This window comes from Balaenoptera borealis, assembly GCF_965194805.1.
Source record: "Balaenoptera borealis genome assembly, chromosome: 2".
In the NCBI taxonomy this organism is placed as follows: Eukaryota; Metazoa; Chordata; class Mammalia; order Artiodactyla; family Balaenopteridae; genus Balaenoptera; species Balaenoptera borealis.
The window spans coordinates 28,158,656-28,181,992 of NC_138867.1; the positions used below are offsets into that span (position 1 = coordinate 28,158,656).

The window sequence follows — 23,337 nt, forward strand, 5'->3', positions numbered from 1 at the left end:
CAACCCTCAGAATGGGAGAAAATATTTGCAAACGGAGCAACTGACAAAGGATTAATCTCCAAAATATACAAGCAGCTCATGCAGCTCAATATCCAAAAAACAAACAACCCAATCCAAAAAGAGGCAGAAGACCTAAATAGACATTTCTCCAAAGAAGACATACAGATTGCCAACAAACACATAAAAAGATGCTCAACGTCACTAATCATTAGAGAAATGCAAATCAAAACCACAATGAGGTATCACCTCACACCAGTCAGAATGGCCATCATCAAAAAATCTACAAACAATAAATGCTGGAGAGGGTGTGGAGAAAAGGGAACCCTCTTGCACTGTTGGTGGGAATGTAAATTGATACAGCCACTATGGAGAACACTATGGAGGTTCCTTAAAAAACTGAAAATAGAACTACCATATGACCCAGCAATCCCACTACTAGGCATATACCCTGAGAAAACCATAATTCAAAAAGAGTCATGTACCACAATGTTCACTGCAGCACTATTTACAATAGCCAGGACATGGAAGCAACCTAAGTGTCCATCGACAGATGAATGGTTAAAGAAGATGTGGCACATATATACAATGGAATATTACTCAGCCATAAAAAGGAACAAAATTGAGTTATTTGTAGTGAGGTGGATGGACCTGGAGTCTGTCATACAGAGTGAAGTAAGTCAGAAAGAGAAAAAGAAACACCATATGCTAACGCATATATATGGAATCTAAAAAAATGGTACTGGTGAACCTAGTGGCAGGGCAGGAATAAAGAGGCAGACATAGAAAATGGACTTGAGGACACGGAGGGGAAGCAGAAGCTGGGACGAAGTGAGAGAGTAGCACTGACATATATACACTACCAAATGTAAAATAGATAGCTAGTGGGAAGCAGCCACATAGCACAGGGAGATCAGCTAGGTGCTTTGTGATGACCTAGAGGGGTGGGATAGGGAGGGTGGGAGGGAGGCTCAAGAGGGAAGGGATATGGGGATATATGTATGCATATAGCTGATTCACTTTGTTGTACAGTGGAAACTAACACAACATTGTAAAGTAATTATACTCCAATAAAGATGTAAAAAATAAAAATAAAAAGGTAGGGATCTAAAAGAGAAAAAAAGGCATGTAAACAAGCATAAACAGAATATGATACAGTGTAACTTATAAGTGCATTTAAAAAACAAATAAGCAAACAAAATAGTATAAAGTACAAAAGAACCAAAGAGGAGGTAACATTTGAGTTGAGTCTTCAAAGATGGGAAGGGATTTTCCAGGTCATCCCGAGAATTAACTGGGGAAGAACAGGTGTTTAGTTTCTAGCAAGACAGAGAAAAGGGAGCTGGGGGAAGGACAGGTCATTTAGCTCTTCAGAAGTGAAATGCATGGAGACAGAGACATAAGAAAATTCTAGAAAGGAAAGTATGCACTATATTATGCAGATCCTAAAAACCATGTTAAGGATTCAGAGCTATCCTTACGGCAACAAGAAGTCATTCAAGTAGTTTAAGTGAAAGACTATCACAGTTTACATGGATGGGTTGCTATGTAAACAGGGTGGGAATGGCTTGTAGGGGAACAAGGCAAGAGACCAGAAGACCAGAATGGAGTCTAACGAAACAGTTCAGAAGCCAAATGAGGAAAAGATCAAAAAGGAGGGAGAAGAATTTAAACACAGGAGATGTGACTGAAATATACAGTGACTGTTCTGATGTGGAAGTGAAAGAGGAGAAAGAACGGAGGATAATTTCTAGGTTTCTGGCCTAAGGGACCAGATAGCTCACGATGGCATTAATACAAAGAATTTCATAGGGTGTCCCCTGAGTACCTCAAACTCAGTACGCAGAGAAGATGATGAGTTCAGTTTCACACAGGTTGAGGGTGAGGTACCTGAGGGAACATCAAGGTAGGTATGTCCAATAGGCAATCTGAAATGTGAGTGTGGAGCACAGAGCCATACGTCACAGCTTAAATATCAATGTCAGAACATGCATGGGAGGAAAAACTGTGGGTGACACTGCATTACTCGGGGAGTGTATTCAGGAGAGAAAAGGACCAGAGCCCTTGGGAATAGTCCAGAGGCAAGAAAAAGAGCAAAAGTATAAACTTTACTCCTTTTACCATGCGCAACAGCAACTCTGCTGGATGATTTATGCAAGTTCAGTCCTTTCCCCACATTATTTCAACTAAAATCACTTTTGGGGGATTCCTTCTTTGACCTCTTTTCTTATACACACTGTATTTTCTTTGGGGCTCTTACCTGTACCACTAGAGCCCTTCTCAGACACACAAACTTGGAAAGGCAGAATCTCCTTTTCTATGCAAACTTTCATCTCTCTCTAAGACTCAAAGAGACTTGTCACTTTCCTACATATTGGGAACTCAGTTGATTGAGAGCTCAGTTGGCCAATCAAATAATATAAATGCCCACTATCATTTCTTAAAACACATTTGAATGCTGATTTGACACTAACTCTTATCTCATCCTACCAGAAACAAACAAAAAAACCCTCCCTAAACTTCCACATTCTAACTCTACTACTTCCAGGAACTGAAAGACTAAATCCAGGGCAGCAAGTCCACTGGAAATGGAAAGCAGCAGGGAAATGATCATGGTGCTGCCTTGTGCTTTTGAGGACGCGATAAAATATTATGCATGTAATACATATACCTAGGTAATTTTAGTTATGTTGTCAAAGTCCCCAATAACATCAGGTATTATGAGTAATAGCAAATGTACTACATAAAAGGATACAATTTTCCCACAATGCTCTATACTTAGCCAACAAGGCTTTCAATCCACTTCAATTCAAGACCTTAAGAGAACCTGTCAGTACTAGACTGGGTTGAGATTCTAACACTGCCATCATTTGCATGCCCTTCTTGCTGATGAGCTCTCTCTAGCAAAAAATGAATCAGAACAGTAAAGCGATTTAATAATTCTTTTTCTTGGGAGGCTATTTCAAATTCAAGAGGCCTTTGATGGATCTAATCCCTATGAACTGTACAACACTCAGCTTAAAACTTGATTTATTTTATCAACATCTCTAACATAAATGATGGGGCTTATCTTCTCATTACAGAGTTAAGTTCTCAAGTTTTGAGAACTCAGGAATTTTTCAGTCCTATCTTTTATAACAACAGTAACAACTGCAATTAATTTCGCACTAGCGGCCTCTCAGTGCCAAACCTTGTGCTGAGGAACTTTAATAAAGCTCAAAGAATCACTCTTCCAACGTCACATAAATATTGAGAATCAGTTAAAAAAAAAAAAAGAATTAGAAGAAAGACTCAAATCCACGTCTGCCTGACATCTTATCCAAAATAATTAGTGCCAATATGTACTGTATATTAAACATCATGATAAACACTTTTCATGTGTCATCTCATTTATTTTTTTACAAAAGCCAGTAAGACTGCCACAAATAATAACGTCTGTTTTACACATGAGAAAATCAGGGTTTATAAAAATTGAAATGTCAAATCATACAGCTAGTAAGTAGAATTCACTAAGGTTTAAACCCTCTCTGAAGTCATACTGCTTTCCTTCTTTAAGGTGATCCTAAAAGTTAAAATGAGATCCGTATTACTTGTAGGGAATTAATAGATAAGACAGATAATTTTTAAATATTTTCATGGTAACTAATTATTTGTATTTGCAAGCCCGCTGAGGAAAAAAAAAGAGAAACATATTATGTAGGGGGGAGTTGGACCAGATGACTTCTGAAGGCCTTTTCAACTCTAAGACTATGAGATTTGGTGTAACAAAGGGTTTCAGTGCCTAACTGAGACATTTAAAAAAATAATAAAATAAGAAACCTTCAAAATTCAAAAACTTCCCAGTGCCTTTTCATAAAGATTGTTTAAGAATGGTCCAAACAACCTAAACGTCCATCGACAGATGAATGGATAAAGAAGATATGGTACATATATACAATGTAATGCTACTCAGTCATAAAAAAGAACGAAATAATGCTGTCTGCAGCAACACAGATGCAACTAGAGATTATCATATTAAGTAAGTCAGAAAGAGAAAGACAAATACCATATGATATCACTTATATGTGGAATCTAAAATGTGGGATAAATGAACCCATCTACAATACAGAAACAGACTCAGACATGGAGAACAGACTTGTGGTTGACAAGGGGGAGGGGGGAGGGAGAGGGATGGACTGGGAGTTTGGGGTTGGTAGATGCAAACTATTACATTTAGAATGGATAAACAACAAGGCCCTACTGTATAGCACAGGGAACTATATCTAATCTCCTGGGATAAACCATAATGGAAAAGAATATAAAAAAAGAATGATTACAGCATATAACTGAGTCACTTTGCTGTACAGCAGAAATTAACACAACACTGTAAATCAACTATACTTCAATTAAAAAAAAAAAAGAGTAGTCCAATTTAAAACTTTGTAAGTATGATGATGGATGTTAATTAGACTTATCGTGATCATTTCACAATATAAACAAATATCAAATTATTATGTTGTACACCTGAAACTAATAACATTATATGTCAATTATACCTCAATAAAAAAAAGAAGTCCAATATTACACCCCTTTCTATATTATGGTCCACCCTAGAGATAGATGTGATGTGTATTATCAAATGATTTTATTTTTACATTTACAGTGTAATCATCTTCTCAAAAAAAAATTCTCTAGGATAAAATATACTGTGGCATAAAGAAAATCTCATTAAGAAAACAATCTGTTTTAAATTAGTATCACTACTATACAATCATGTCTGCTAATAAAAAATAATAATAGAAAGGAGCAAGATTAGGCAAAGATTTTATTCTTTATTCTCCAACGGAACAGAATTTCACAGTTTAAGTAAACAGTACTAAAATAACTTTTCAAACTGCAGATGTAATTTCTTTTAACCAAACCAGAAAGGATTAAAGAACATTCTACTTTGATGTACATACACCATAGCTATAATTCAGTAAGTTCTATAGCAGCATCTAGACTGGCTCAAGTATACCTCTACACTCCCTTCCTGAGCCGCCAGTGAATTCCACTCTACGTCCAACTGGAATACAGAATAAGACAATTCCCATGACTGCCAGCTTTGAGACAGAAAGATTCTGACTTACAGATACAGAACTTCCATTTGAACTGACTACCAACAAAGCAGCCTTAATACCTATGTAAGAATATCATGGATTTGTATGTCAGAGTGTCTTAAAGAAGACATATTCCTGGGATTCAAAAGCACAAAACTGTATGAAGTTAATTCAGGCTCCAGATGTCCTGAACAAGCTCTATTTCTTTACCTATTACTCAGAGACTAAATAATAGCTTCTCCTTAAAACTTTCCAACTTTCTTTTGAAGGACACCCAACCCAAAATAGCTTTGACACATTACTCCACAGTTTATCCTTCTTTTTCAATCTTTCACACTCTCAAAATGTTATTCTGACACATGTTTACTTACACCATTTAATGTGGACCAAACCTGTGACTCATTAGCACAGATGTCACATTCCCACCTGACACACACTGCCATTGACTTCCTGCAGCTCAGGTAGAGGGGTGCAAAGTAATTGTTACTTAGAAGTCAGATGAAAAGAAATTTCCTTTGACTTTTAGAAAGAAAGAATGAAGGGAAGGAAGGGGCCTCAGGGAAGGAGAAAGCCAGCTGATCAGCATATACTTACATTGGTCAGGGGGGCGTGTGCAAACATAGAAAATCCTTCAAAGATATACTCATGATCATCATATTCGATAACAGTTGGCCTGTCAGTCTGAAAGCAAACAGAAACACAAAGTATGAACAAATGACATGATGTGCATGTGCAGAAACCCATCAGGACACACAAAGCAACCAATAGGTGAAATGTATGGACTTCTGTTAACGTTTTCCCAAACACCAGGGAGAAACTTTACACAGAGGATTAATTCTAGCTAGAATTCTCCTGCTTGGTGGAATTCTCTAGCTTCAGTAATATTTATATACTAGACAATCAAGAATGTTTATTATGGGTGCCATAAAGAAAAAAAAAGGCTAGCTACATGGCTTCATTTTCTAGGAACTTGTTTTATTTAATCCCACAATACTACCAGTCCCGTTCTTACTAAGCTATATTTCTGAACTAACAGAAGCTCTAACAAGAACAAGATAATAGCACAGTCGAATCAAAGCAAGTGGAGAAGACTCAGCATCACAACAGTCAAGACTAGCAACAGCCTGGAAGGCTCTGAAAAGCCCCAAGGTGCCAGAGGCTCATCCCCTCACAGCGCCATTCCCAGGCCCTCCAAGGAGAAGCCAACCCATTAAACACTGTAACAAATCAATTCCTGCATAATGTCAAAGATCTTAATTACCTGCAAATTGAACCTAATTAAAATATACAAGTGTTGACCTAAGCATAAGAGACTCTCTTCTTTATGCCATTCTTATAGCCCACCATTTTTAATCCTAAATGCTAAACATGGAACGAATTATCAAGATTGGAAACCTAAAAGACATGTTTTTTTACATAGGTATTGAACATTATTCTTCTAAACATTCATTTATACACACACACACACACACACACACACACACACACACATATGAAGAACTTGGGTGGGTGGGGGGAAATAAAGAATATCCAAATGAGTATTATTTGTTTTTCCAATATTACTGTTACTTCCCATTTGAATAACTCAACAAAGCTGGTCTAAATTAAATATTATGAAAGAACTTCTAGTGGAATGATAATGGTACAGCCACTTGGGAAAACAGTTTGTTAGTTCCTCCAAATATGAAACATATAGTTACCACACAATCCAGCAACTCTAGTCCTAGATTTACACTCAAGGGAAAGGAAAACATACATCCACACAAACACTTGTACACAAACATTCACAGCAGCATTATTATAATAGCCCAAAAGTGGATACCACACAAATGTTCATCAACTGATGAATGGATAAATAAAATACGGTATATCCATACAGTGGAATGTTACTCGGCCATAAAAAGGAATGAAGTTACATACTACAACATGGATGAATCTTGAAAACATTATGGTAAGTGGAAGAAGCCAAAAGATCACATATTCTATGATTCCATTCATATGAAATATCTAGAATAGGCAAATGATAAAGACAGAGAGTACCTTAGTAGTTTCTGAAGGCTGTGGGGTGGGAAAGAATTGACTGCTAATAAGTACAGGGTTTCTTTGGGAGATGATGAAAATGTTCTAAAATTAGATTGAGGTGATGGTTTCACAATTCTGTGAAAAGACTAAATATCATGAAATATATACTTTAAATGGGTGAGTTTTATGGTATATTAATTATATCTCAATAAAGTTAAAATAATTAATAATCTAATTTTGAAACTGAAATCTCTTAATTAAAAAAGTAACCAGAATTAATTAATTTTGTACTGTGAAAAGGCAGTCTGGCACAGTGGAATGGCATACAGCCATGCACCGTGAAGTCCGTCTGCCCAGGCTCCAGTCCTCACTGTGCCACTTATTGCCTGAATAATCTAGAGCAAGCGGCTTAACCTTATCTGTAAAACATGGACGACTGCCCCACCTGCATAGTGGGGATAATAATACCTACTTCATCGGTTTTTTTGTGTGAAATAACTTAATACATGTCAAATACTTAGAATGGTGCCTAGTACCATAGTCAACAAACATTAGGTATTATTATCACTGTCATATATGCAATACTTATGGTCATAATATATAGATAATATATAAGCTATTTGCTGATTTTTAAGAGATGCACAAGCATTCTCTGCATTCTTCCAACCCCATAGCTCCAACGAACGAGCTCTCCATAATTCACTGGCTATTATGTGGTACCAACAATATAAATGAAAAAAGATACAGAAAGTAGTATAATGAGAGGAAGCCAAAAATAAAAGTCATTATGATAAAGGTCAATTTTATTGGCATAAAAATAAAATGTTTTTAAAAGAAAGAACATTTAAGAACGGAATCCATATTTAACCAATTCACATTTTAACCTATGTACACACATAGAACCTATTTACGGGGGCTTCCCTGGTGGCGCAGTGGTTGAGAGTCTGCCTGCCGATGCAGGGGACACGGGTTTGAGCCCTGGTCTGGGAGGATCCCACATGCCGCGGAGCAACTGGGCCCGTGGGCCACGATTGCTGAGCCTGCGCATCTGGAACCGTGCTCTGCAACAAGAGAGGCCGCGACAGTGAGAGGCCCACGCACTGTGATGAAGAGTGGCCCCCGCTTGCCGCAACTGGAGAAAGCCCTTGCACAGAAACGAAGACCCAACACAGCCAAAAAAAAAAAAAAAAAAGAACCTATCTACTACATTTTTAAACAAATGAAATCTGATTTTGTTAGGAACTCACTAAAAAGTTTGTAGGAGGTGAGACTGTAATTCGATAGTGGAAAAGTCTGCCAGCATTGTTGGTCATAGGACGACAGGGCTTGATGGCCTGAGGGGAAAAATAAAAATGAGTTTAAGAGTAAAGCAGCAAAATACTGTTATTTAAAAATAGACTGTATTTTCTAGATTCACATCTGACAAAAGAGGTTGTATGTGTGTTCTTTCACAAACTGGTAGGGAAGAACAGTATTCACTTTACCATTAACTAGATAGATAAAAATGGGCTGCTGGTCACTGACATTCAACCAACCGACTCATGTACAATACAACATATAGATCTCTCTAGATCTAAATTGCCATGACTATCTTCCTTTCATTTATAATAACATAATAATTGACCTTTGGCTAACCTCTCAATAAACTAAAAGAACAACAACAAAAACAACCAGAAAGCAAGAAAAATAATCTCAGAAGTAACAGCAGTAGGTTATAATAGGAAGGGGAAAAAAGTGAAAGGGTTAAATATGCTGAACAAAAATAGAGGGAACCAGAAATGCAGGAAGCACAAGAGGTGGTGGACAGAATATGCACAGAGCTTAAGACGGGAAAAGGAAAACAGCGAGCGACAGAAGCATCAGTGGAATCACTGGGTACGTTGTGACAGACACAACGATGGGTGACCCAGACCATCTTTCAAGGAAGGACTTGCTGCCTACTGTGAAGAGCATGGACAGCAGTCTCCAGTTGTCGGCTCCTTCAGGATCTGTGTCAACTGCAGAGGCCCCTCGCCTGACGTCAGGCGTTTACTGAGCGAGGCAGAGGTACAAAGGCCCAGCCCCCCAGCCCAACTTGAATGGGCAATGCTCATTCCCTGGATCATCACCAGGTTGACAGGAGCTTTGCTGGGGCTGACTCATAGTTAGACTAATCCGCCTGTCCAATGCTGCTAATATCCTCTTCCTCTCACAGGTGAAGATCCCTACGAAACATGCACCCCAAACTTCATCTTAGCATCTGCTTTTGGAGAATCCAATGTGTGACAGTTGGCACCAGAAGTGATCCAAGAAAGCAGGAGATAAGATAGGGTTTTGGAGCTGAATCACTTACCATCCAACTGGCAGAAAGGAACCCATCACGGTGGCTGGTGGAGCACACAGCCCCTGGCACCAGATGACACGCCAATTGAAACTTTCAAAGATGCTGAATTGGGAGACTGTACCAGTGGAAGCAGGTGCAATGCACCAGGTGTTTAAAACTATGAGAGACCGGTAGCTGTAAGGATAATGGGATGGATGGCTATTGCCGAGCACCACTGATGCTTTACCATGCTCTTCAAACTTTAGTGTGATCTCAGATTGCTTGCTCCCCACGCCCAGAAGTTTCTAAGTCAGCAGCTGAGGCAGGCTGAGAATCTGCATTTCTCACAAGGCCCCAGGTGATGCTGATCCTAGTTGGAAGGCTGCACTTAAGAGAACCACTGCTCTACAGAAATGCAGCAGCAGAGCAGAAGGAAAGGCAGCTAGAAGCCAGATGTGAAAGCCTGCTATTGCACACAAAGAGGCTCTTACCACCTGCAGTGAGAGGTCAGAGAGCGCCAGGACCAAGCCCAGGGCTTACCTGTCCGAGAGGGTGGACCTTAAAGACTAGTTAACAGCCAACCAAGGTAGGTCTGCTATGCCAAGGTCAGGGATATGAAAACCCGGGATGAGACATACAGGTTTGGACTCCTCAGACGCCTCTAAACCTTCTGCCTCTTCAGAGGTGGCCCATCCTTGTTATTAAGAGCAAGCACTCACCGGTCTGAAGACAATGAAAGCCTCCGAAGGCAACACTGTCCTCACTCTCCCGGCACCCAGTCAGTCTCCGACCTCACAACAGACCTATAATTAGGGTCATTTCACAGCATAACTGGTTGCACATTTTACAGCTGGGAAGGTGCTGAGAGGAGACATACTATCCCAAAGGAACTGTAAGAACCAGCTGGCACCAGCACGGGCCGGCAGCAGGGGTCCACACACGACCAGATGCTGGGAGTGCTCGAGCAAAAGGACCAGAACACACAGCTAGTTAGGGAAGAGCTTACTGACTTGGGAGCATTCAGGATTCAAGGATGTCAGGAGATGCTGAGAACTCCCTACTAAGACATCTCCTAAAAGCATGAAAAAGCGATGGCCCGCGCCGAGTAAAGTGAAAATACCAAAACTGCAGTGACCGACAGAGGAGGAAGGAATTCAAAGATTCAAGGAAATGGGCACGTTGGGATGGATATAGTATCTATGACTGAAAAATATTATCAGATAATCATATTCCATGGGAAGGCCCAGAGGACACACCATTGACCAAGGCCAAAAGGAATGTGCTGGTAAAGGGGCACCAGCTTCACTAGGACGATCAGCGGTGGCCTCCTCGGCAGGCCAGGGCTAATTGTAAGAGAGGTGGTTACAGCATCAGGGATGACAGGACTCTGAAACAAGAGAGGCCAGACGATGGGGCTCATTATAAGAAGCCAGGTCACACAATTATCATTATTGCCAGCGAGACGGAAGTGGTAGCCAAGGGGATGGGACCCACAAAGAGTCATGGAAGTGGTTTTCACAACAGTGTCCTTAGGTACAAAATAAATGGGTAGCTGATAAGAGTACTACCTTAGTTTGTACCAACGGAAGTAATCAAGACTGGGTAACCAAGAGGCTGAAGGTAGGCTGCTCCAGTAAGCACTCCTGATCCCTTGCCCGGTTCCAGGCCTGATCAAGTTACTGGACTGAAATCCACTGACTGAAGAGGTGGCCAGAAGGCAGGAGGAAGGGCCCTGCGACACCATCACAAGCAAAAATGGGCATGATGGTCCTGTCCTTCCCCCAAGGGGCCTATGGCCATTTTGCTCAGATAACTGTACACCGGGGAAGGAAGAAGCCAGACAGTTCAAGGAGTGTTAGACACAGCGTCTGAATCAATTGATACTCAGAGACTGGACGTATCATCCTGGTATCCCTGTCAGAGTGGGGGAGACGAGGCCAAGGTAGTAAACAAAATCTTGGTCAAGGTCTGGCTTACAGTAGGTCCACTGAGTCCACAGAGCCACCCAGTGGTCATTTCCCTGGTTCCCAAATGTACCACTGAAATTGACAAAATTGGCAGACGGCGCCACCTCACACTGGGTCCTTGATCTGTGGAGTAAGAGCCATCGTGATGGGAAAGGTCAAGCAGAAGCCACCCAACCCGGACCTCAAAAACAGTATGACTCTGGGGGAATGGTGGAGATTAGTGCCACCCTTAAGGATCCAAATGACACAGGGATGACTGCCCCTATCACATCTCTGTTTAATTCACCAGTCTGGGCCCTAAAGAAACCAAATGGATCCTGGCGGATGACTATATACCACCACAAGCTCAACCAAGTAGCTCTAACTGCACCTGCTGTGCCAGGTGTTGTAGCGTAGTTACAGCAGATTAATCTGCCCTCAGGTACAAAGTATGTGGCAACTGATCTGCTGAATGTATCCTTTTCTATCCCAATCAGGATGAGGACCAGTTCTGATCAGAACCGGTTCACATTTATGTGGAACAGACAACATTTATGGGTTTGCCACCGGGTTAACTCTCCCACTTCTCCCACTCACTGCCATAATACAGTCCAAGGTGCCCCTGACCTTCTGGAATACTGTAGAATGTTATATTGCTCCACTGTATCTTTGACATTACATTGAGCAAACTAAGAGCCCTGGTAAAATGGATATGCTCCAAAGGGTGAGAGAGAAACCCTGCAAAGATTCAGGGTCTACCACAGCCACACCATTTTAGGGGAGCGGTCTGGGGAGTTCCAAGACATCCATCCAAAGTAAAAGACAGGTGGGCCTCCCCGGGCTCAGGAGGCAGTGCAGTCCTTAGCTAGGAATATTACTGCAGCCCATTTATAAAGTGGCACAAAAGGCTGCCAGCTGTGAGCGTGACTCAAGTGAGAAAGGCCTCAGCAGTTCCAAACCGCAGTGCAAGCAGCCCTGCTGCAGGGGCCATACAATTCGGCAAATCCCACACTGTTGGTGGGAAAAGATGCCGAGAAGAGTTTGTGGCCACACTGGGAGAATCACAACGCTGGTCTCTGGGGTTCTGGAGCCAAGCCATGCCATCTATAGTGAAGAATTATATGCCTTTGAAAAGCAATTCCTGGTGTGCTGCTGGGCCCTGGTAGATATGGAAGGCATGGCCAAGGGGCAGCAAACAGCCATGTGGCTGGAACTGCCCATCGTAAGCTGGGTTCTGCCAGTCCCACCCCGGCATAAGTTTGGGTGGGACCAGCAACAATCCATGGTAAGGTGGAGGGGGCGTACATCCAGAACCAAGCACACACAGGAGCAGAGGGCACAAACAAGCCCACCACCGTTGCATCAGCTCCCCTCCCTCAGCTGATGACTAAGGACGGGAGGATGAAAGCATAAGGAAAAGCCCAAGCTTGGTTTGCAAACAGGTCAGTCAGAACGGGGGTGCAAGCCAAAAATGGACCGTGCTGCAGCCTCATTCAGGGATGGCTCTGAGAGACAGCGATGAGGGAGAATCTTCCCAGGGGGCGGAGTTTCAGGTGGTGTACCTGGTCATCCACTTTGTGTGGAAAGAGAAGTAGCCTGAGGCTAGAATATAGATGGACTCATGGCAGAATCAAGTGGCCATGCCAGCTGTCAGAGGCCTAGAAGGAAAAAGATGGGAAGATCAGGGATAAGAAGGTCTTGGGGGAGAGACCTGTAGGTAGACAAACAGGAGAGAACAATGATCTCTCCATCACATGTGGATGTTCACGGGAGAGCACCCACTGTGGAAGAGGTTCTAAACCATCTAGCTGACAGGGTGGGCACATGAACGAAGCGGCCACAGTAGCAGAGATGGAGGCTTCACATGAGCCCCACGGCATGGACCTCACTTCCCCAGGCTAAGCTGGCTAAGCTGACTGCCACTGCCGAACGTCCAGCCAGCCACCTCCAATGACCAACGCTGGGCCCCCAGTATGGCACCATTCCTGGAGGAGACCAACCTACCACTTGGTGGAATGTTGACTACATAGGTCCCGTCCATTGTAAAAGCGCCACATGTACACTGAGAATGGGTTTGCCTGCCCAGAAGTCCTCAGCCAGCACCACTGCCCACCTGAATCTCCCTCCACGGAAGTGCCTGCTGCTCAGCTGTGGGAAAAGCAGTCAGCACACAGCCTGCCGCTGGCGGCTCCTTCCAGGTCAGCCTCCAGTACAGAGCCCCTCCCCCCGCCAAAGTCGTGCCCTTCCTAGGGCAGCTTGCTCGGGACGAGGGAGACGCAGGTATGACAGCCACTCCAGCCCCATGCAAGATAATTCCGACAAGCCCGGCTTGAAAGGCCCATCACAGGTGGACTTCCGCCTCTGCTCAGTCCCAAGCCCACACTCTTCCTGCCTGGTCCCTGTGAAATGTCTCCGCTGCAGCCCTGCCTGCAGAGACCCCGGCCTGAAGCACACGCATGGACACTCACAGAGCGCAGATCTTGTCCCACAGGCCCTCGCTACACTGGCCGACTCCCAGAGACAAATGAGGTCAAAGGGAGGCAAGTAGTTCAAAGTAACCGCCATCGGCTCATAGTCTTTAGTCTGATTACTGTTAATGGCCTCAAACAAGTTTTACATAGAAATTAAGGATTTACATAAACTATGTTTAAACATAATGTGCTGAATCATAAAGTGACAATCCTGGGATTAATGAGAATAGTTTGTAAAGATAAAAGATAATGGGGAAAAGACTAAGGAAAATAACTGAACAGGAGTAGTTATATATAACTCTGTGATGTAAAAGTATTCAACTCATCAGGCAAACACGCTTGGTGTGTTCCTGACAACCCAGGGACTGGGGTGTGACACAGGTAAAACAAGTCCATGTGCCACTCCCAGTTAAGTGGGGACAACAGACAAAGACTACCAAACACAACGGTGTACACTCATGTCCCCAAGGAAAGAGGACATGTGCCTTACAGCACCTCAGTAAGATCATTTCTCCAGGGAGATTCACAACCATTTATAACAAAAACATGAAAAAAGATTACAGTATGTACCGTTTTAGGATACTTAAAATAATAAAAAAGCAACTCAAATTCACGTTACCTATTTTAAATAATGAACCTTCCAAAGTTTCCTTGATAACATTCCCACGCCACCTCCAAAACCCAAGTACGTTTCTTCTCCAATTATCAGTAACAGAGACTATTAGGGAACATGAGAAGACTATTTCCACGGTATTATTTCATTTACGGGGAAAGGAATAGCAACAGCATCTGTCTACTTCTGGCTTCTCAGCGCTGACAAATATAATAACCTGAACCAGTTACCTCTTCTCCGGGATAAATGCTGTGCCTGATTCCCGTGCGTCTCGCTTTTGCGCTGCATTTGCAGAGTGGGCCATCATTCATCTGTCAGAAACAGAATGTAATTCGTTTTTACTGGGGGAAAATCCACTCCATGCACGATGATGTCTCGGAAACTTGTGTGGGTTTTAATGTCATGAGTACCGAAGCTCTGAAGAGGCTGTCACGGTTAGAAGATTAAACGGAAGTTCCAAAACCAATAAAGCTGCAAACTGTCTCTATTGTCTGATAAAGGGGAATGGTATGACAACGCTGGATTCCCGACTTATTTGTGCAGCCAAGCAGAAAATATCAATGTCAGCGCCCTGTTTGCCCCCATCTTCTCCTATCACTTTCCAGTATGTTCCCCCTATTTTTTATTTCAGGAAAAATGACTCTTTCACAAAAGAAAAGCCTATTTTATATTCTGAAGGAACACGTAGAATGCTTTGAAGGTGACCTGCAGATTAAATGTTTTCAAAGACAGACCTAAAGGTATCTGAAGCAGAGGGAAGAAAATGCCTACCTGAACCAGAAAAACTTTCAACACTAATCAGGTGAGTCTGTATATGTTTGTTCACCTGAATTCATTTTACTGCCATGAGCTCCACCCACATGATTCAATAAGTGAATAATCCTGAATGCCTCCTGGGTAGAAAGGGGAGAAGGAGGGTGATACATAGCTAAGGGTCCACACAGTCAAGGAATACTTATTCTAATTTTAGTGTATGCACCGCTGAAGCGAGCACCAGGAATACTTATACCACATGGGAGAAATAACACACATATGAAATGCTTAATAATTTTAAAGAAAAAGGAAAAATGTCCAGGCTTCAAGAAACCAAAATGTGAAGGGTTGAACAGGACGGGAAAAGAAGGTGGCTATTCTACACGAGGCACCAGCATGAGAGAAAAGAGAGAAGGAAGAAATCCTATGTTATGCTCCAGGGACATGAGACCCATCTAAATGGAATGGACCATACGTGTGAGTGAGAAAACCAAAAACACAGAATTGAGGTCAAAATCTTAAAGGGCCTTAAAAGCCAATTTCATGAGTTTATTCAATATAAATGGTTAATATGGAATCAAAAAGGAGATGAGAGCATCAGTTTAGAGTATGGGGAAATGGAGTTCCATTTCTCACTTTCTTTGTATTAATTAAAATATATAATTTATAAATATGACATATTATGAGACATATATATTCTATATACACACACATATTTCTTTCGATTTCCAGGGATTTGTAACTCGTGCCCAATGAAAATATCTCATTAAACTTTGAAAAGAAATATTAAAGTAAAAAACTGTAACTTTCTTTATCCTTTTGGGAAATCTAAAGCTCCAGGCGGTAAGCAGAGGAATAACACGGCTGCCCAAAACACACACACAAACAAAAGATCACATGAAGATACTGTCCAAAGTAAAAGCTGGCAAACAGAGATGTGATGGAATTCCCTCAAAAGTCACAACACATTCGTAATGCTGGGCACAACTTGCTGTGATGAAAAATGTGGAAAAATCACTTAGTGCTCACTCAAGGAGAAGTGAGATAGACATCATACATTCCTGCCTTTTACCAGGGTCTGGGCCCCAGTGCAGATCAGCCCTTTATAAGGCTCAACTGTACAGAGGATGCAAAACCATACAGTAAACACAATGTTGAGACTGTACAGAAGGCCCTGGTAAATCTCTGACAGGAATAAGAACCCACAGAAACCAAGGAATAGGCTTCTTGATATGACCACATACAGGGTAAGGGGAGTGACTGATGGACACAGGAGTCCTCTTAGGGGACACAAAAATGCTCTAAAATTAGATTGTGATGATGGTTGCACAATCCTGTGAATATACACAAAAACACTGAATTGTACATTTTAATTGTGTGAATTGTATGGTATGTGAATTATAACTCACTAAAGCTGTTTAAAGAGATCATATACATGATTAATATATCAAAGTAAGATTTCAAAATGCAATGACAATTTGCAAACATTTCTGCTCAATTCTCAAGAGGGCAGTTCTCAGAGAAAGTACACTTCTGTCAGGCATTCTAACTATATTAATTCTATCATGAAAAAAATATTTAGATAGCTGTCATCTAATAAGAACCAGGAGAAGAGCATTCAAAATAATATAGAATGGTATGAATTTATTTATAAAACATAAATTTTAAATTATCTTTTTATAGGGATATGTTTTATTATGCTTGATAACTTCATATGCATTAAAGATACTATTTTTGTATGTACTGTATATTTGTAAAATACAAATCTTTTATAGATACTATTAATATTTTGTATTATGTATTAGTTTATAATAAAATAGTAAGCAAAAATAAAAATGATTATGTCCAGCCATGATGTAATTAGCTCAAACATGCTTATTAACAAGGAAGAGAAGTTATAAGACATTGTGACTACTACCAACTAGGAAATATGGAGTCTTACAGGACTTGGGACACTGTTTACTGTATGGCTGCAAGATAACTTCCAGATGAACTGCTTTTAGAAAGAACTACAAGTGCTCTCTCCCTCATCCCACCACTCGTCTCCTTCCATTTACTGCAAGTTTAATGAGGCAGCACCATCACCCTGCTCCCCAACACAGGATTTACAAACATCATCAAACATGATTCAAGGAACACTTGCTCTGGTGCTTATGCTTTGGAGCTGAACTCAGAAGCTGAAAAGAAATAAGCTGTGAAGCATGACACCCAACCCTGAGTAAAATTCAGTTTCAGTACCAGCTAACATGCATCTTCTGAGCCTAGAGTCATAAATGTGATGTGTGCGTCCGCAACCTTCACAGCAAGAACATAAAAGCCTGCGCACCTGGCCTGGGTCATTGTACCAAAGTTCATCGTGAAGTCGGTCAGGATGGGCCTTTTTGCGTTTGATTTCTGCAATGACATCGAAGACTTCAGAGTCTGAGCTGCTAGAACAGGTGCTGTCCTCATCGGACTCACATTCGGATTCACTGGAACTCTCTATAGTGGTGAGGGGAAAACATGGAGAGAAGCTGAAGCAATCTGCAAGCTGGTTCTACCTGGAGACTTACTTTCTAATAACCCAAACCTCTAAATATAAGGAGAGCTGTTTATCTTCCAGCAAATATTCGAGTGCCTACTCCATACTAGAACTCTGCTAAGCAACCCCATGAAAAATAATAAGAGTCCATAATCCTAAGTCACAGTCTAGTGGGGGAAGCAAAGAATCAAATATTTTTGCAAAGACTTGATGAACAATGCCAGAGAAAATGCAAACCACTGTAGCAGTACGAAGTGTCACATTCAGAAAGGTGCAGTGAATCCACATTGGTCCAGAAAGGTCACTGAGGATTTCCTAGAAGGGGTACACGCGACCCAGGCACAGAGTGGGGGTGGGGTTAGGCTAATGAGGTGGAAAAGGAACACAGATGGGGCGCTGCAGGCGAAAGCACAGAGGCAAGAGCATGGGTGGACTCTGGCTGGAGCAAAGGCCTCACAGAAAAAACCTGGAAGTGAGGGGCTCAAATGTCATGAATGCCAGGCTCTGAACGTCAGACTGAAGATTGTAAATGTTTTTCTCTCGATGGTAGCAACAGAAGATTTTAGTCCTTGGAAATGACTGGATAAAAACAGACCAAGAATTACGCTAATGAAACAAGCCTGCCACAAAAAGACAAATATGGTGTGATTCTACTTATACGAGGTACCTAGAGTAGTCAAATTCATAGAGACAGAAAGTAGAATGGTGGCTGCCAGGGGCTGGGGGAGGGAGGATTGGGGAGTTGTTCTTTAATGTGGATAGAGTGTCAGTTTAGCAAGATGAAAAGAGTTCTGGAGGTTGTTTGCACAACAATGTGAATGTACTTAACACTACTGAGCCGTACACTCAAAAATGGTTAAATGGTACATCTTATGTGTCTTATGTACATGTTGTAAGTATTTTACCACACTTAAAAAAGAAAAAGACCTAGCACTTCGACTAATCCTACAAGAGATTAACGTAGTACAGCATAGTAATAAGGAACCCTTACATGGTTGTATTTTCGAGTGTACTGTGTGAGATGGATGCTGTCATCCCTCTTTTACAGATGAGAAAAGTAAGGCACAGAGAGATTAAATCACTTGCCCAAGATCACACTTTTCAAGTAGTGGAGCAAGGATTCAAACCCAGGCCAGCTGGTTCAGTCAGTGCTTTTCCCCACCATGGACAGTGCCTCTCAGCGAGGGAGACATAACGAAGGTAGGCAGATGAGAGCCAGAGAACACGCAGGAAAAGGCATGCTGAATGTCTTGTCTGCGAACAGCGTTCTGTTAGCGACTAAGGACACCAAGTGGTGAAAAGCAGTTTCTATCCTCAAAGATCTCAGCATGTACTTGGAATCTCAGAATACACACATGAAAAAACCATCACCATATAAGAAAGTTATGGAAACTTTGTGAATAGAGAGAAACCTTCAAACAGAGCTGGGCTATAGCTGGAGTTTCCTCATCACACCAGGAGCACCCTGGCAGTGGGGAGGGCCACAGGGAATGCCTGCCCATCAGAGGCACGAGGCACGGGAACAGGCTCCTGCTTTTGATGGGAGGCTGGACTATGGTCCTTTCTGATTAAGACAAGACGATTCTACAGGAGACACAACTGTCAGCACACCTTGCAAATGAGATCTCTTATGTATTCTACTGCATGTAACTAAGGAAAAATAAGATCAGAAAGAAGAAAGTTTCATTGCTATGTATCTGCTGACTGTAATTAAGGAGAATCAAATGGGCGAGAGGAAATTTCAATCTGGGACTCTCAAGGACACATCCCAAAAGTTCAGGATTAAGCAATAATGAAAGAGCACAGGATCTCGGTCCAGTACCTTCTGACTCACCTAAGTCTTCATCTAGCTTCGTCTTGGGAGGTTCCCATGGGGGTCTAGCAGCTTTGGCCTTCTCTTGCCTGCTCCCCAACTCTTCCTCAAATTTGTCATATAAGTCGCGGAGCCTACTTGTTCCAACTACTGTAGAATCTCCCTTTGAAAAATAAAGGATCAATATTAGGAACTATATTAATACTAGTCATACCAAAGAGACAATAAGAGCTCACCAGTAACCAAAGATTTGTAACAGCAAGGTGTCATTTTTCAACCCTCGATTTAATAAACATTTAAAAACAAAATGCCCAGTGCTGGCAATGATGCTCTGAATCACACACACACATTTATGGCTGACAAAGTCCTCAGGAAAATGCACATTGCCAACGTTCAGAAACACTAGCAAAGTTTATCTGTGCCCTCTTGATATAACAACAACAACAAAAAATCATAAACCCCTGAGAATTCATGACACTTGACGCCCTGCTAGGGAACATATACTCCTCCCCTACTGAAAGTCACTGATAGTCTATATCCCACATTAATCCAATGACCGCCACAAACACATGCACCCCATAAACACAGGGACACACACACACACTCCACAAACACAAGGTTCTGCAATGCATTCCTAGAGGAAGTTTTCCACTTTTCCCCACTCTCCTCCCAGGTTGAAAATCACTTTAAATGTCCATACTCTTTGACTTAGTAATTTTCAAAATGTACCTTTCAGACATAAAATGGATATTAAATCATAAAATCTGCAGTTATCCCAAAAGGGGGTAACTGCTCTTCCTCAGCCCCACCTCATTACTGACACTGGTGATGCTGGGATAGCTCTGACATTCTTACCACCACTCTGCCCCAACGTTGCACAAACACAAAGGCCAATGTTGGGCTTCTGGTTTATCAGCCTTCCTTCTACACTGGAGTTTTAATACACCCACAAAAAGGTGAGGGGGAAAAATATAGCTCTGCCTGTTTAAATGCTCTGAACCTCAGTGCCTTCAACTTTGTTATTTCAAGAATAATAATACCCATGGCAGCCATTCTGCTTTTCCTCCCTGCTTACAGAACCACGATTCCCTTCAGATTTGGGGCAGAAAACTCATGATCTCAGAAGGCAGGCTGAGCCACAGTCCCCTACCCCTAAAATGCCTCTGTCCTAATCCCTGGAAAATGAACACATTACCTTACATGGCAGAAAGGACTTTGCAGATGTGATTAAGGCTACAGAATTTGAGATGGGATAATGTGGGTGGGCCCAACCTAATATGAGCCTTTAAAAGCGGAGAACCTCTCCCAACAGGAGTCAGAGATGCAGTGGAAGAAGAGGCAGGAGATATTCAAAGCACAAGAGGGACTCGACCCGCTGGCTGCTGGCTTTGAAGATGAAGGAAGGGGTCCATGGGCCAAGGAACGTGCATGGCTTCTAGAGGCTGGAAACAGTCCTTACCTGCCAGCCAGCAAGGAAACAAGGACCTCCATCCTACAGCCACAAGGAACTGAACTCTGCCAACAACCTGAATGGGCAAGAAAACAGGCTCTCTCCAGAAAGGAATGAAACCCTGCTGGTACCTCAATTTAGCCAGTGAGACCCAAGTTTGACTTCTGACCTGCAGAACTGTGAGGTAATAAATGTGTATTGTTTTAAGCCGTGAAGTCTGTGGAAACTGGTTACAGAAGAGATGGAAAACGAATCCATGGGGAGGACACACGACGCAGTTCTGGGCAAAGGGATGGAAGAAAAGATCCCCAGGCGCCCTAGGCTCCACCCAACACTGCCCTCTGCACCTGTGTCTGGACAGAGGTGTGTAAGGACACGATGCCTGGAGCTGCTGCAGGCATCCTGCAACCGTGGTGGACCCTCCAGAAGACAGCGATGCCAACCTAGGACCCTGCCATCGCTGATCCACTAAATGCTCACCGGCCACCACCGCCCTCCAGACAGCTTGCTGAGAAAAATAAACCCAGCAAGTTTAAGTCACGGTTAGTCAAGTATTCTTATTTACAGCAACATTCTGAAGTAACAGATGCCTTCTTTCCAGGGATGTTTTAAGGATTAAATGAGATAATCTGAGATTCATGGAGTAAAGTTTCGGCACCAAACAGTGCTCGGTATGTGAGCTTCTCCCTCCCTGTATCACGTGAACTATGACTTAAAACCCTGCTTTACTTTATCAAGTAAAATATCATGCCACCAGGAGAGATTTCTCAAACCCTTTTTTCAAAGGCAAGGGAGTCTCCTCTCTAGTTCCCCATAGATAAGGGCCCAGTCCAAGTCAAAGCTATGTTTACAAAATTCCAAACAATGCTATGATCTCTTACCTACCCCATGCACTAAACCTAACATCTCCAAGCTCTTCTGTCCTAAATCTGTAGATATCCATTCCTTCACTCATTCATTTAATCAATGAACATTACTGTATGTCCATCCCATGGCAAATACACCTAAATTAATGGGAGAGAGGCATGACATCTATTGGGAGAGAGAAAGAAAAAAAAGAAAGGAGAGTGACAGAAAATAAAATGGAGATGGAAGAAAGAAAAGAAGTGAGCATATGGAGGTTGTGGGGTCCCCACTTCAATGAGGTGTGGCTGCCGAGCCCCAGGAGCCCCATCTCGCACAGCACGTGTGCTGAGTCTCTCGAGAGCCCACCAAAGGTAACGACACCTGCCACTCCACAAAACCAGCAATGTGCTCGGGAAACTTGTCAAGGATAGACTTGTAAGAGACAAACTCAATTCTCCCTTGTTTCTCATTTTGAGGGGAAAACACACACACACACACACACACACACACACACACACACACACACACACACACACGGCTATAGATCACAAAAGGCATAAAGCAGCTATGAGTGAGAGCTTACAAAACCACCAGTATTAAGATTAGCAGTGTCATAAAAAAATGCAGAATGCAGAGATCCTTTCATTAACCTGCTGCACTCTTGCGTTTGTAAAGCAGCTTTTGTCTACAGCAGTAGTGGTTCTCAACCGGGGGGAGGGGTATTCTGTCACCCCCAGGGGACATGTGGCAACATCAGAGGACAGCTTTGGTTATCACAACGAGGAGAGGGTGCTACTGGCCTCCAGTGCATAGAGCCCAGAGATGCTGCTCAGCATCTGACAATACACAGGGCGGGCCCCACCACACGGAATTCTCCGGCCCAAGATGCCCATAGTACCGAGGCTGAGAAGCTCTGGTCCACAGCTCCTCTCCTACTTCAGACCTACCACCTGATCCATGGGGTCACTGGAGTAGTAGCTTTCTGAGTGGGTGCATCGGATCCACACAGGCTTAAGGAGCTCTTCCTCCTCCTCCTCATTTCTGTCAGGCAGCGCCTCCTCCGGCTCTTTTTCCTTGACTGAGCTATAATTCTTCTCTTTGCCGGAGCTCTGGTTGTCACTCCATCTGTCTTTTTCTTCCTCCCAACGAGCTCTCTTCTTCTCCCTACTTGGGGAGCGACTTCAAAAGGGGGCAAAGGAGGCTAATTATTAAAAATGTTCATCCATTGTAAAACGGTTCTATTTCACCTCTTTAGTTCATTTTTCACCTAAAAGAAAAACGTCATGGCAAACCACCATATTCATTTTTATTAAACCAGTGACCCCCCTGACACCAGTCTGGTGACATCAGAATCACCTGAAGTTATTTGTTTAAAAATACAAATTCCCAGGCCCTACCCCAGATCTACTTACTGATTCACAGTCTCCGGGGGTGGGGCCCAAGAATCTGTATTTTTAATAATCTCCCCAGGTAATTCTGGTGTGCATCCAGCAGGTTCAGAAGCACCCGGCAAACCATAACTCCT

General features: G+C 42.4%; 1 protein-coding gene across 9 annotated transcripts in view; it reads right to left on the reverse strand.

The window, feature by feature from the left end:
* DROSHA (drosha ribonuclease III) overlaps positions 1-23,337 on the reverse strand; it is a 120,486-nt gene that overhangs the window by 82,698 nt on the left and 14,451 nt on the right. For 7 of the 9 annotated variants that reach the window (XM_082382172.1, XM_082382171.1, XM_082382167.1 and 4 more), the window contains 7 exons: positions 23,225-23,335; positions 22,760-22,991; positions 19,538-19,679; positions 17,509-17,663; positions 14,660-14,740; positions 8,345-8,431; positions 5,670-5,756 (listed from right to left, as the gene is read on the reverse strand). In XM_082382172.1, coding sequence (XP_082238298.1) covers positions 5,670-5,756; positions 8,345-8,431; positions 14,660-14,740; positions 17,509-17,663; positions 19,538-19,679; positions 22,760-22,991; positions 23,225-23,335 — 895 coding nt within the window. The remainder of the gene's footprint in view (positions 1-5,669; positions 5,757-8,344; positions 8,432-14,659; positions 14,741-17,508; positions 17,664-19,537; positions 19,680-22,759; positions 22,992-23,224; positions 23,336-23,337) is intronic. The other 2 variants (XM_082382173.1, XM_082382175.1) reach the window with 1 other exon arrangement.